Source organism: Numenius arquata, chromosome 20 (genome assembly GCF_964106895.1).
Source record: "Numenius arquata chromosome 20, bNumArq3.hap1.1, whole genome shotgun sequence".
Lineage (NCBI taxonomy): Eukaryota > Metazoa > Chordata > Aves > Charadriiformes > Scolopacidae > Numenius > Numenius arquata.
Window position 1 is genome coordinate 1,104,179 of NC_133595.1, and position 14,329 is coordinate 1,118,507.

The 14,329-nt window shown below is 60.7% G+C and overlaps 1 protein-coding gene across 1 annotated transcript; it reads right to left on the reverse strand.

Annotated features, from left to right (window-relative positions):
• Positions 1-1,622: 1,622 nt before the first annotated feature.
• ALPL (alkaline phosphatase, biomineralization associated) lies at positions 1,623-10,233 on the reverse strand. Its single transcript, XM_074161695.1, has 11 exons — positions 10,173-10,233; positions 9,965-10,084; positions 8,011-8,126; positions 6,914-7,088; positions 6,652-6,827; positions 4,798-4,941; positions 4,518-4,587; positions 3,252-3,386; positions 2,522-2,713; positions 2,291-2,410; positions 1,623-2,163 (listed from the first exon to the last, which is right to left on the reverse strand). Exons 1-11 carry the CDS (start codon positions 10,231-10,233, stop codon positions 1,907-1,909), a joined length of 1,566 nt encoding a protein of 521 aa, XP_074017796.1. The 3' UTR covers positions 1,623-1,906.
• Between the last annotated feature and the right edge of the window lie 4,096 nt (positions 10,234-14,329).

Here is a 14,329-nt window from a genome sequence, read left to right on the forward strand (position 1 = left end):
CCCAAAAAAAAAACAACCGCTGGGGGCAGATGCTCCACAGGGTCTTAAAAACACCCTAAATCAACACATTTTTGGGGTCATTTACCAAAATTTTGGGGCTTTTGGGGCAGCAGGGCTGAGCCAAGCCTCGCTTTGATTTTTTCCCTATTTTCGGGGTGCTGCGGGTCCCCCAAAAATGTGCCCGGTGATGTCCCCACCCCACCCCACCCCCCCAAAATAAACCCTCTCTTTTTCGGCTCCGGTGGCCAACCCGCCAGCGGGAGTGGCATTTGGCCGGTGGCCCCGGTGGCCACCGGCTTGGCGCCAAATCCCCAGCCAAGAAAAAGTGGTTTCCCCCCCCCTCCTCCCGCTCCTCCCCCCCCCTCCCCCCCCGAACCCCCAAAAACCACGGATCACCCCGGGACCAGTTAAACATAGCTCAGGACCGCCTGGCTTCTGGGAAGCCTCAGCGCCGGGGGTTGGGGCACGGTTGGGGACATCGGCGATGCCGGCGCGGGCGCAAAGGATGCTGACCAAAGTGGGGGTGTCACAGGACCCACCCCCCCACTCCCCCCCATCCTCCCCTCCATCCCTCCCCCCCCGAAATCCGGTGTCACTCGTGTCACCGCCTTAGCCCGCTCCAAAGTTTGCCGGTTAATGACAAACCGGAGCAGAGATTTATTTATAAAGCTGGTAAATAAATAAAAAAAAAAGGATGGGGGGGGGGGGAATTGGAGGGTTTGGGGGCGCTTGGGGGTGGGGGTGGGGGTGCAGGATGCGGCTGGGGGGTGGGAGGGGCCGCTCGTGCCCAGAATTTGCACGGGCAAGGTGGTGCTAGCACGGGCACGGTGACATTCACACAGGCACGGTGGCATTTGCACATTCACGGTGGCATTTGCACGTGTGCGATGGCATTTGCACAGGCCCGGTGGCATTTACACGGGCACGGTGACATCTACACGGGCACGGTGTCCTCTGCACGTGCACGGTGGCATTTGCACAGGCATTTACCTGTGCGCCGTGACATTTACACATGCACGGTGGCGTTGGCACGTGCACGGTGGCATTTGCACAGGCACAATGACATTTACACAAGCACAGTGGCATTTACACGTGCACGGTGGCATTTGCACACCCAGGTCCCCTCTCCCTGCTACAGCAGGCTTGAACCCCACATCCCCCCCCCCCCAGCACCTTGCAAGCTGCAAAAGCCCCCTCCCCTAATTACCCCACCCGCTAATTACCCTCCCTCATTACCCCACCCTAACGAAGGGGGCGTGCCCCAGCGGGTACCACCCCCTTAAATCCCCCTTCCCTCCCCTCTCCCAGCCCCAAAACCACCCCAAATCCTGCCCCCCTCTCCCCCCCCCCCCCCCCCCAAGACAGCAAGTTGTCTTAAACTGAAGGATTTCAAAGCAAAATAAATCACCCAGGAGGCACACACACACACCGCCCCCCCCCCGAGTTTTGGGGACACATTAACCCGATGAGTTAATTTTTTTCCCGTCTTTGTGTGGTTTCTGGGTGCCCACACATGTGATGAGTTGGGCGCCAGGGTCAGTCCTCAGCCAAGGGACCGGGAGGCATTTTTGGGACCCAGCCCCATGGCGTTTTTTGGTTGGTTTTGTTGGGTTTTTTTTTTTGCTCAAAGAAGGGGTTTTATCCACGGAGGCTCCGGCTCCCATCCCAAATCCCGCGGTGGGTTTGGGATGGGGCAGGCAACGATGCTAATTATAGGGGAAGGAACCGTGTATTTACAGAGGCAGCTCCCAGCACCAAACCGCCGGCGGCTGCTTTTGCTCCGCTGAGTCTTTCTTTTTCTCTCCTCTTTCCCGGGCGCTGCGATCCCAAAAAAAAAAAAAAAAAAAGGGAGGGGGGAAAGGAATTAAAAATAAATCCCCCCCCTCGGTGGTTTGCCAGAGGCGCTTTAGCAGAGGAGGAAGAGGAGGGCGAGGAAGGGCAGGAGGAGGGAGGTGGCGGCGGCCGGGCGGGCGGCGGAGTTGCAGTGGGCTCGGTTGGAGCCGATGCAGGCGGCGTAAGCCATGGCGTGGGGGATGTAGTTCTGCTCGTGGACCCCGTGCAGGAGGTGGGCCATGGGACCCCGGGCGAAAACGGCCACGTCCTCCCCGCCGTGGGTCTCCTGCCGCAGCGGCACGGCCGATTGCGCCTGGTAGTCGGCGTGTGCTGGGGGGGGGGAAAAAAACCCAACAACAAACCCAAAAATAAGAATAATTTTTTTAAAAGCACTAATTTTAGCCAGTGACACTCTGGGGAAGGGGGGGGGGGGGTGGTTTTGCCCCAAAATACTCACCGAAATCCACGGCGGAGACGTTTTCTCGCTCGCCCGCCACGATTTTATAGCCGGGGCCGTTGCCGTAGAGGATGGAGGTGAAGGGTTTGCGGTCCACGTCGCTCTGCATCGGGGCCAGACCTGGGGGCGGTGGCACCGTCAGCAGGAGGGTGACAACCTCGGGGTGTCCCCAGCGTTACCCCCCCCCCCCACCCCCCACCCCCTCCACCGCGTGGGCCGGCGGGGACTCACCGAAAATGGGGTTTCCTCGCGGGGTGTAGCCGCCGAAGGTGAAGACGTGGGAGTGGTCGGCGGTGACGACGCTGAGGGTGTCCTGGGGCGAGGTGAGGCGGGTGGACAGCCCGATGGCCCGGTCCAGCTCCACCGCCTCGTGCAGAGCCTGCTTCGCCTTCCCCTCGTGGTGCCCGTGGTCGATGCGGCCCCCTGCGGTCCCCGGCACCGCTCGGCATCGCCCGCCGTGGCCCCTATCAGCCTCCACCCCCCCCCCCCCGGCATCCCCCATTGCCCTCCTCTTCCCTGCTTTGCATCCCCCTCCTCACCCCTCCTTTGCACCCCCACATCACCCCCTTATTGCCCCTTTTTCATCCTCCCCATCACACCCTTTTTATCCCTCTCCTTGCATCCCTCCATCCCCCCCCCTTTTGCATCCCCCATCACCCCTTTTATACCTTCCGTTGTTTTCCCCATCACCACTCCCTTTTTACACCCCTCCATCACCCCCTTTTTGCATCCTCCATCGTCCCCCCCTTTTTGCACCCCTCTATCACCTCTTTATCCCCCTTTTTTAGCATTCCTCATCACCCCCTTTATCCCCCCCCTTCTTGCATCCCCCTCCTTTCCCTCCATGCACCCTCCATCACCCCCTTTACTCCCCCTTTGCACCCCCCCATGCACTCCTCTTCCCCCTTTGCACCCCCATACCCCCACTTTCCTTCCCCCTCTCTTTCCCCTCACCCCCCACCTTCAACCAGGAGGAAAAAACCCCGGGGATTTTTCTGGAGCATCCTGATGGCTACAGCCACCATCTCGCTGAGGGACGGGTCCGTCTCGTTATTCCTGTCCAGCTCGTACACCATGTCACCCGGCTCGAAAAGGCCTGGGGACAGTGACACTGCTGGGGACATCCTTTCCCCACGAAAATAAAAAAGGCGGGGGGGGGGGGGGGGAGGGAGGGGGGCGGGTGGGGAGCAGAAGCCAAATCCAGCCCTGCCACTTGCTTCTTGTGCTGGCTCAAGCGTTTCAGCCTCCCCCGGATCCAGGGTGATTAGATAGCAGCCGGGGGGGGGGATGCTCCCAGCCCTTCCTTCCTCTGGCCCAGCCGAATCCTGCAGCGTGGGCCAAAAAATCACTCCATCCCCAGGGAGCGAAAATTCCATCCCCAAGGTGGGTTACCAGCATCCCTCTGGGGGTACCAGCATCCCTTTGGAGGTACCAGCATCCCTCGGAGGCAGCAGCATCCCCGGGGGAGTAACAGCATCCCTTTGGGCGTACAAGCATCCCTGGGCTGGGTACCAGCATTTCTTTGGGGGTACCAGCATCCCCAGGGGAGTAGCAGCATCTTTGGGGGGGGGGAAGGGAGGGGGTGACAACATCCCTTTGGGGCTACCAGCATCCCCAGGGCAGTAGCAGCATCTTTGGGGGGGGGGGGGAAGGGGGCAACAGCATCCCTTTGGGGGTACCAGCATCCCCAGGGGAGCAGCAGCATCTTTGGGGGGGGGGGGGAAGGGGGCAACAGCATCCCTTTGGGGGTACCAGCATCCCCAGGGCAGTAGCAGCATCTTTGGGGGGGGGGGGGGGGAGGGAGGGAGTGACAGCATCCCTTTGTGGGTACCAGCATCCCCAGGGGAGTAGCAGCATCTTTGGGGGGGCGTGGGGGGGGCAACAGCACCCTTTGGGGGTACCAGCATCCTTGGGGCGGGTACCAGCATCTCCAGGGGAGTAGCAGTACCTTTGGGGGGGCGGGGGGGGAGTAACAGCACCCCTTTGGGGGTACCAGCATCCACAGAGTGGGGTTCCCTTGGAGGTAGCAGCATCCCTAGTGGGGGGGTACCCGCACCCCTTTGGGGTACCAGCAACCCTTGGAGGTAGCAGCATCCTTGGTGAGGGGGGGGTAACAGCATCCCCGGGGGTAACTGGCCACTCCGGCTGCCCCAGCACCCCAGGAGGGGCCAGGGGTCCCCCAAAGCACCCAGTTGAGGTCAGGGCACCCCTGGGTGCTGGGACTCACCCAGGAGGAAGTCGACGCGGCTGAGGTTGAGCGCCAGCAGGTCCCGCCGGTGCCACACGTACTTGGCGACCTGGGGACGGGGGGCAGGGGGGGGGGACAGGCAGGTTGTCACCTCCCCATCACCTCTGCCAACCCCAGGGCTGCTTTATACAGCCCCCCCCCCCCCCCCCCTCCCCAAAACATTCCCCACCCCAGGAATGGCTTCGCGAGGTTACAGTGGGGTGATGTGTGTGTACCGCCCACCCCCCCCACCCCCCCCAAAAAAAAAGGTCCCCGTCACCTTGCCGGGGGGCTTGGCATCGTGCCACGCCTGGACGAGGTCCCTGCGGTCCAGGCGGGTGCCCCGATGCTTGTCCTCGTGGGGATACTCCACGTCGCTGGCATTTTTGGGGAACATATATTTCCGCCCCCCACCCAAGATCACCTGCGAAAGGGGAGGGGGGAAAATGCACTTTAAAAACTATTTTTAATTTTTTTTACTTTTTTTTTTTTCCCCCCAATTTGGGTTTTAAGGGGGGGGGGGGGGAAACCCCGACGAGGCGGAGCAGGATGTCCAGGAAAACCCTGGCGTCGCGCAAAAAAAAGAAAGCGGGCGAAAACACCCGAGGAATTTCACCTCTCTCGAAATAACCCTGAATGTCTTCCTATTAATTAAAACCCGAGACAAAAATAACCATTTCCAGCAGCAAATTTGGCTGCTTTTTTTTTTTTTTTTTAAATTTTTTTTTCCCCCCCATCTGTGGGAGGGATGCTCCACATCGGGGTCCCCGCGTGAACCCGCCGGGACGGAGCCCCATCCCGCGGCTCCCGCTGTTTGCTTTGGAGCCCGATTTATTTGCCCTCTGTTATTTATAACCGAGCAGAGATTTTTTTTTTTTTTTTTTTTTTTTTTTTTTTTATTCTCCCCCCCCCTTCTTTCTCCGCGCCAAAGGTGAATTATAAAGCTGCAAAACACTGCCGCCAAAATTATTAAGCAAAAAAAAAGGGAAAAAAAATGTCTTTTCCCCGCTATATAATTATTTCCAGCCTGGGACAGAGTTAAAATTATATTAAAGGGGAAAAAACAGAAGAAGAGGCTATTAAAGAGCTAAATAACAGGCTGAAATGTTTTGCTTTGGGGCTATTTTGAAGGACAGAAGAGTATTTATTCACAGGACCGAATTTCTGGGTAAATCCGCAGCGAGGGGCAGAGTCGGGGGGGAAATGGAGGGTTTTGGGTATGGGAAGTATGAGAAAGGAGAGGGCAGCTGTGGAGATGGGGGTTAAGCGGGGTTTGGGGGTCTGGAGTTATGGGGGTTGGTGGTGGTCCCAGCCCTATGTCTCATGGGGGTCCTGGTGGTGCGTCCGTCAGGGGTCCTGGTGCCATCTCCACTCAACAGTCCTGGTACCCCACCCAAGGGTGGTCCTGGTCCTGTATCTGCTGGGGGTTCTGACTCTGCACCCACGGGTGGCCCTGATCCCACATCTGTTGGGGGTTCTGACTCTGCACCCAAGGGTGGCCCTGATCCCACATCTGTTGGGGGTTCTGACTCTGGACCCATGGGTGGTCCTGGTTTTGTATCTGCTGGGGGTTCTGACTCTGCACCCATGGGTGGCCCTGATCCCACATCTGCTGGGGGTTCTGACTCTGCACCCATGGATGGTCCTGATCCCACATCTGCTGGGGGTTCTGACTCTGCACCCATGGGTGGCCCTGATCCCACATCTGCTGGGGTTCTGACTCTGCACCCATGGGTGGTCCTGGTTTTGTATCTGCTGGGGGTTCTGGCTCTGCACCCATGAGGGGTCCTGGTCCTACATCTGCTGAGGGTCCCAACTCTGCTCCCATGGGTGGTCCTGGTTTTGTATCTGCTGGGGGTTCTGGCTCTGCACCCATGAGGGGTCCTGGTCCTACATCTGCTGAGGGTCCCAACTCTGCTCCCATTGGTGGTCCTGGCCCCATATCTACCCACAATCCTGCTCCTGCACCCTTTGGTGGTCCCTGCCCAACACCTCCTGGGGGTCCTGGCTCTTCACCCAGTAGTGATTCCAGCCCAACATCTATCCATGGCCCTGTCCCCGTCTCTGGGTGACCTTGTTCCCATCCCTGGGTGGCTCCAGCCCACATCCCTGACGGCTCCATCGCCATCCCTACCTCAATGTCAGGGATGTTCTCCACCAGCTGCCGGGCAATGTCCCTGCAGCCACCTTCCAGCGCGTCCGGGGGCATCTCTCCATCTGAGTACCAGTCGCGGTTGGCAGAGTGGGCGTAGGCAGCACTGGGTGTCGCGTGGGTCACCCGCGTGGTGGTGACAATGCCCACCGCCTTGCCTGCACCACGAATTCAGGGGACAATGGTGAGAACACCCCCAAAACCCACTGCTTAACCCCCTCCCTGGCACCCACCAGCCCCTCACCCGCATCCTTGGCCCAGCGGAGGATGGAGGTCACCTCCTGGCCCTTGGTGGTGTTGCAGCGGTCACGGGTGACGCCGGCGCTGACGCCCACCGTCCCCTCGTTGGCTTTGACGCCACAGAGGTAGGCGGTGGCTGTGCCTGCGCTGTCAGGCACCTGCGCGTTGGTGTTGTAGGTCTGGGGGGGGAGGGAGATAAATAAAACACCACCATCATCATCACCACTATTGTCATCATCACCAACCACCACCATCACCAACTACCACCATCGTTGTCACCATCATCACCAACCATCACCACCAACCATCACCACCACTGTCACCATCATCTCCACCCTGGGGCTTCAATCATCATCGTTTCCCTTCTTGGCGCTTCATCATCATAATCCTCCTCCTCACCCTGGGTCTTCATCATCATCATCATCCCCACCCTGGGGCTTCATCATCATAATCCTCCTCCTCACCCTGGGTCTTCATCATCATCATCTCCACGCTGGGGCTTCATCGCCGTCGTCATTCCCACCCTGGAGCTCCCCTTTCCATGCTGTTTGGCCACATCAGACCCCCTTCTTTTGCCCCCCACCCCTCCCTTTTTTGCCCCCCAACGTGGTTGCACATCATCCCCTCGCTGCATTTTGATGATTTTAGCCTTTTTTCAGCCCATTTTCAGGCAGGGAGAGAGACCAGCCGCCGCCACAAGCATCCCCCGCAGGGCGAAGGGAGACAGCGGGGAGCAGCCAGGACTTCCAATTTAATAATTAAAAAAAAAAAAAAAAAAAGCCTTTTGTTCAACAAAATCACCCGAGGAGAAGCAGCGGGGGGGGGTGTCTCACGGCTTCCCACGGCCGGGCGGCCTCATCCTGCCCCCCCCCACTCCCCGTTCCCACGGGCCAGACCCTGGCACGGGGAGCGGGCACCGGAGCCAGCTCCCTTCGCCCGCCCCTGACCTAATTTCAGCTCCCGGTCGATGCCGGTCACCCGTCCGTGACCTTGTGTGGGGGGTGTCATGGTCGTCCCCCCCCCACGTCCCGTCCCGTCCCCCGGCCCCGAGTGTGTGTGGGGGGGTGTGTGTGTGTGTGTGTGTGTATCCCGGGGGCTCACCTTGGCCAAGGCGACGTAGGGGAACTTGTCCATCTCCAGCAGGCTCTCCTCGCCCTTGCGGTTCTGCAGCTGCCCTTTGAGGATGCGGGCGGCCGTGACGGTGGAGACTCCCATTCCTGCCAGGGCACCCGTCAGCGCCCGCCGGGCACGGCACCGCGGGGCCGCCATGCACCGGGGGCACCCCCCTTATGCCGGCACCCCGCTTATTGCAAACCCAGTTTAACCCAGCACCCAGTTCCTTGCAAACCCAGTTTAACCCAGCACTCCACTTTTTGCAAACCCGCTTTATCCCAGTACCCACTTGATTGCAAACCCAGTTTATCCCAGCAACTGATTTATTCCAAACCCAGTTTATCACAGCACCCGGTTTACTGCAAACCCAGTTTATCCCAGTACCCCCTTGATTGCAAACCCAGTTTATCATGGCACCCACTGGATTGCAAACCCAGTTTATCCCAGTATCCCCTTGATTGCAAACCCAGTTTATCCCAGTACCCCCTTGATTGCAAACCCAGTTTATCCCAGACACCAATTTATCCCAAACCCAGTTTATACCAGCACCCGGTTTACTGCAAACCCAGTTTATCCCAGCAACTGATTTATTCCAAACCCAGTTTATCCCAGCAACCGATTTATTCCAAACCCAGTTTATCCCAGTACCTGGTTTACTGCAAACCCAGTTTATCCCAGTACCCCCTCGATTGCAAACCCAGTTTATCATGGCACCCACTGGATTGCAAACCCAGTTTATCCCAGCCACCAATTTATCCCAAACCCAGTTTATCCCAGCACGCGGTTTACTGCAAACCCAGTTTATTCCAGCACACGATTTATTCCAAACCCGATTTATTGTGGCACCCAGTTTATTGCAAACCTGATTTCTTGCAGCACCCACTTTATCACAAACCCAGTTTACCCCAGCACCCAGTTTATTGCGAACCCCAGTTTATCACAGGCACCCGCTTGATTGCAAACCCAGTTTAACCCAGTACCCGCTTTATCCCAAACCACATTTATCCCAACACCCAGCTTATTGCAAACCCCGATCTATTGCAGCACCCAAATCATTGCAAAATGTTGCAGCACCCAAGTTATCCCAGCACCCAATTCGTTGCAAACCCAGTTTACCCCAGCACCCAGTTTATTGCGAACCCCAGTTTATCGCAGGCACCCACCTGATTGTGAACCCAGTTTAACCCAGCACCCGCTTTATTGCAGCACCCAATTTATTGCGGCACCCGCTTGATTGCAAACCCCACTTTATCACAGCACCCACTTTGTCTCAAACTGTTGCAGCACCCAATTTATCCCAGCACCCAGTTTACGGCAAACCCAGTTTATCCCAGCACCCAGTTTACAGCAAACCCAGTTTATCCCAGCACCCAGTTTACGGCAAACCCAGTTTATCCCAGCACCCAGTTTACAGCAAACCCAGTTTATCCCAGCACCCAGTTTACGGCAAACCCAGTTTATCCCAGCACCCAGTTTACAGCAAACCCAGTTTATCCCAGCACCCAGTTTACGGCAAACCCAGTTTATCCCAGCACCCAGTTTTTTGCAGCGCCCATTTGTTTTTTGCAAACCAGTTTATCCCAGCACCCAATTCATCGCAAACCCCACTTTATCACAGCACCCAATTCAATGCAAACCCGATTTATTGCAGCACCCAATTTATTGCAACACCCAGTTTATCCCAGCACCCAATTCATTGCAAACCCAACTTATTGCAGCACCCAGTTTATCGCAAACCCAGTTTATCCCAGCGCCCAGTTTATCGCAAACCCAGTTTATCCCAGCGCCCACTTTAATGCGCACCCAATTCACCCCGGCACCCAACTGACCGTTGCACCCACTCCACTGCAGACCCCGCTTCATCGCAGGGTGCACCCCCCCCTCCTCCCCACCCCCTCACCCGCCACCCCCCCCCCCCCCGGGGTGGGTGCCCCCCTCTCACCGTCACCCAGGAAGAGGATGAGGTTCTTGGCCACGTTCTGGTTGAGGCGCTGGAGCCGCAGCGCGTCCCGCAGGGTCTGCTGCGCCTGCCCCCGCCAGTACTCGGGGTCCTTCTCCCTCTCTGCGGGGAGGGGGGGGGGGAAACCTCATAGCACCCAACAGCACCCACTTTTGGGGTGTACACCCCCCTTCCCCCCAACCTCACCTACCAGGGATCAGCTGCGCCGAGCAGAGCTGGGCGAGGAGGAGGAGGAGGAGGAGAGCCTTCATCCTGCGAGTGCTGGGTAAGAGAGAGCTGCGGGGGGGGGGCACCCACCCCCGTGCCTCAGTTTCCCCACCGAGACCTTTGCCCCGCGGCTCGGTCAAGCGAGGACAGGAGGGAAATGTCCCCTCCCTGCGTGGTCACCGATCCGATGTGACCACCTGGGGATGCGCCAGCTCCCCCCCCCCATCCCTGGCCACTGGTCCCGTGGGGCGTCACCTCACTGGCACCAACCCGGGGCCGGGGGACGGTGGCACGGCCCCCCCATGTCCGTGTGGCACAGCAGCGTCCCCATCACGTGGATGGGTCCCCATCGCGTGTCCCTGTCCCCATCATGACTGTCCCCGTCGCACGTGGGGGTCCCCATCGCATGCCCACATCCCCATTGTGCACCCGTGTCCCATCACACGTATGTCCCCATCCCATGTCTGTGTCCCCACCCTCCAGCCTATGTCCTCACTGCGTCCCAGTGTCCCCACCGTGTGTCCCCATCACGTCTGCGTCCCCATCCCATGCCCATGTCCCTGTTGCACATCTGCATCCCCATCGCATGTCCCCATCGCATGTCCCCATCGCATGTCCCCATCTCCAGTGCATGCCCCTGTCCCCGCTGTGCCTCCATGTCCCCATACACACCTGTCCCCATCCCCAGCCTGTGTCCCCATCGTGTGTCCACGTCCCCATCACACCCCCGTGTCCCTGTTGCACATCTGACCCCGTTGCACACCCATGTCCCCACCACACGCCTGTGTCCCCATCACAAGTCCACGTCCTTGCTTGTGTGTCCATGTCCCCACCCCATGCCCGTGTCCCCATCGCACACCCGTCTCCCTGTTGCACATCCGTGTCCCCATCGCACACTCGCGTCCCCATCGTGCACCCCATCACATAACTCGTGTCCCTGTTGCACACCCGTGTCCCCATCACCCACCTGTGTCCCCATCACCCACCTGTGTCCCCACCCCGTGCCCGTGTCCCGGTTGCACACCCGTGTCCCCACCGCATGTCCGTGTCCCCATCGCACCCCCGTGTCCCTGTTGCACTCCCACGTCCCCATCCCACCCCCCGCATCCCCATCGCACCCTTCCCCCGCGTTGCACCCCCCGCACCCACACGCCCCCCCCCCCCCCCCGCTCCCCAGGGACCCCCTGCTCCCCCGGGGGTGGCAGCGGTGGTCCCCGGGGGGGGGCTCCTCACCGCCGGGACACACACACACACACACACACACACACACACACACACACGTACCCGCACAAACTTGGGTCCCGACACCCACGTCCCTCCTGGGCGGCGGGAGGAGGCCGGGCCGGGGGGACAGCGAGCCCTTAAATCCCCCCCGCACCCGGCCTTCGCCTCCTCCTCCTCCTCCCCTTCCTCCACCCTCCCCCCGCTGCCAGCAAGGGAGGGGGGGGGGGGGGGAGAGAAAAAGGCCACAAACTGGGCTTACTGGTGCCCTCTGCCGGGTTTTACTGGGAGGACTGGGAGGACTGGGGTGCACCCAAGCGCGGGCGTGGGTGCTGAGCAACCCCCCTTTCTCCTCCCCACGCAGGGTGGGGGAAAGTGGGGTGCAACCCCGGGGGAGGGGGTGGGGTAGATATGCGTTTTGACGGATTTTGCATTATTTTCACCCAAAACGTGCCAGCGGCACGAGCGTGGGTTTTGAGGGGGGGGGGGAGTGTGCGTGTGATGGAGTAGGAGGGGGGTCCCCTCTTGCCTCAGTTTCCCCGTCGTGGGGGACCGTGGGGCCCCGTGGAGCCCTGGGTGGCTTCCCAGAAGGTGGCGATCTCAGCCCAAAAATCCGCCCCCCGAAACCTCCGGGGTGTCACCAAGGGCGCCCCGACGCCGCCCCGACGCCACGGGGACGGGCACGGCTCCTGCAGGCCCCCAAACCCCTCCGGAACCTCCCCCCCCCTCCCACCCCCTCCCCTTTGCAGCCCCCCTCCCCCCCCCCTCCTCCCCCCCGGCGCTTTCCCAGCCCAGCCAAGAGCTTTGTAGCTCCATCAGTGAGACGAGCGTGTCAGTGCTCAGCCAACCGGTGTGTCACAGGGGTCCGGGGTGGTGGCACCGTGTCTCCCCCCCCTCCCCATCCCTGTCACCCTACATGCAACGTAGCTGTGGGTGCCTGTGGGTGATGGAAAGCTAATTAAAAAGCTCGTTAGCCCGGTGCATGGAAAGCCGCAATCTGGGGAACTCCTCGCTGTGAGGCCGCGTGCACAAACCTGGCCAGGCTGGAACCCCAAAACCCTGCGAGGGGCCGTGAAACACACGGGGGGGGGTGTGCAAGGCTGCAGCCCGAGGAGCGTGCTTGCGCCCTTGCACGCTTTTAAACTTGCACTATTGCACGCTTGCACGCTTGCAGTCTTGCACAACCGGGTGCACGCACACCCGCGCAACGGTGTGCTCGCCTGCTTGAATACAATTGTGCGCTTGCACGCGATTGTGCGCTTGCACGCTCGCGCAGTCGCCTGTCCGCACGCTCGCGACGTTGCACGCGTGCCCCCCCCCCCCTTGCACAACCGCGTGCTTGGCGGCTCGCAAAACCGCTTGCTTGTGCGCGAGCGTGCTTGGGTGCGCCTGCAGCCTTCCTCGCACGCTTACACACTTGTCCCTATGCACCCCCGCGCGCTTGCACGCTTGGGCCCTCGCAGCGTTGCCCGCTGGCAAGCTGAGCCCTTGCACGCTCGCACGACTGCACGCTTGCACGAAAACGCCGCATCCCTGCTCCGGCGAGTGAGCTGCTGTGATTTACACGGGGGAGGGAGGGGGGATGCTCTCAGCAGCTGGGGGAGAGGGAGGGGGGACGGGACACGACACACACACACAGGGACCCCCCAAACCGAGGTTTGGGCCCCCCGAAAGAGTTAAAGGAGGCGGGGGAGGAGCCCGCCCCCCCGCCGGCCCCATTGGTTTCCCAGCCCAGGTACGGCCTTTGCTCGTCACCCGCCGTCACCCTCCGCCGCGTAACGAGCTGCGCCGGGGCTCAGCGGAGCCCGCCCCGGGGGGGGGGCCGAGGCCGGCGGGAGCGGGGGGGGCAGCCATGGTGAGTTGAGGGGGGGGGGGGGGTGCGGGAGGGCCAGGCGGCACCCCAAATTCGGGGGGAAAGGGGTGGGGGGGTCGGGTCTGGGTGACCTGGTCGAACCGGGGCGCGGGGCGATGCGTCTCCCGGGGGATGCGTCTCGCGCTCCCCGTGGGATCCCCCGTTGCGCCCCCCAAGGGACCCCCGTGGGGTTCCCCATCGCATCCCCATGGACCCTCATTTCCCCCCCCAGGGGACCCCCGTGCACCCCCGAAGGGACCTCCATACGATCCCCCGTTGCACCCCCGTAGGACTCCCATTGCACCCCCCCCCATGGAACCCTCATAGGAACCCCATTGCACCCCCCCCATGGAATCCCCATGCACCCCCCCAAGGGAACCCCACTGCACCCACAGGGCACCCCCCTTAAACCCCCAACGCCCCCACCCCCACAGCACCCCTGGGTGCCCCCCCATCACCCCCCATCACTCCCCCGAGCCGGATTTGCTTTGTTGCCAGCGGGTCCCCGGGGTGGGGGGGGGTACCCCAAAGTGGGCGCCCCCCCCAGCACCCAGCTCTTGACCCAAACCCGCGGGGATTTGCACTGGGTTTCCCTCTGTAAGCAGAGGGGTGCAGGGGTGCCCCCCCAGCAGCACTCACTTTTGGGGGGGCTGTTTGTAAACCGCCCTCCTCCCCCCCCCCCCCTTTTTTTTTTTTTTTGGCAAACTTTAACCGGTTTTTGTTCCTTTTTTAGGCTTTTTTATTTTTTTTTAATTTCTCTGCTGCCGGGGCTCCCTACAAAACTGGGTCCCCCCCAAACCCCCCCCTTCCCAGCACCCCCTTTCACATCACCCCTAATTAACGCCAGGGCCCCTAATGAACACCAGGCGTTGCTAATTACCCCCTGAGCATCCTAATTACCCGGCTGAGTCCCGCCGGGTGCTGCCTGCAGGCCGTGGAGGTGCCGGGGGGCACCCATGGGTGCGGGGGGGGGGGGCGGCTTTGGGCTGGCGCTGCTGGGTTCGGCGGGGGTTTGGGGGTGCGGGGGTGATTTGGGGGGGCTCGAGGTGAAACTGGGGGGGGAGGGA

Excerpts from the sequence above, each read along its gene's own strand:
- ALPL (XM_074161695.1), bottom strand. The coding sequence starts at position 10,233 with ATGAAGGCTCTCCTCCTCCTCCTCCTCCTCGCCCAGCTCTGCTCGGCG. Across the intron at positions 8,127-9,964 it reads CATCCTCTTCCTGGGTGACG|GAATGGGAGTCTCCACCGTC; the intron begins GTGAGAGGGGGG and ends GTGCCCTGGCAG. Across the intron at positions 4,588-4,797 it reads ATGCCAAGCCCCCCGGCAAG|GTCGCCAAGTACGTGTGGCA; the intron begins GTGACGGGGACC and ends CCCCGTCCCCAG.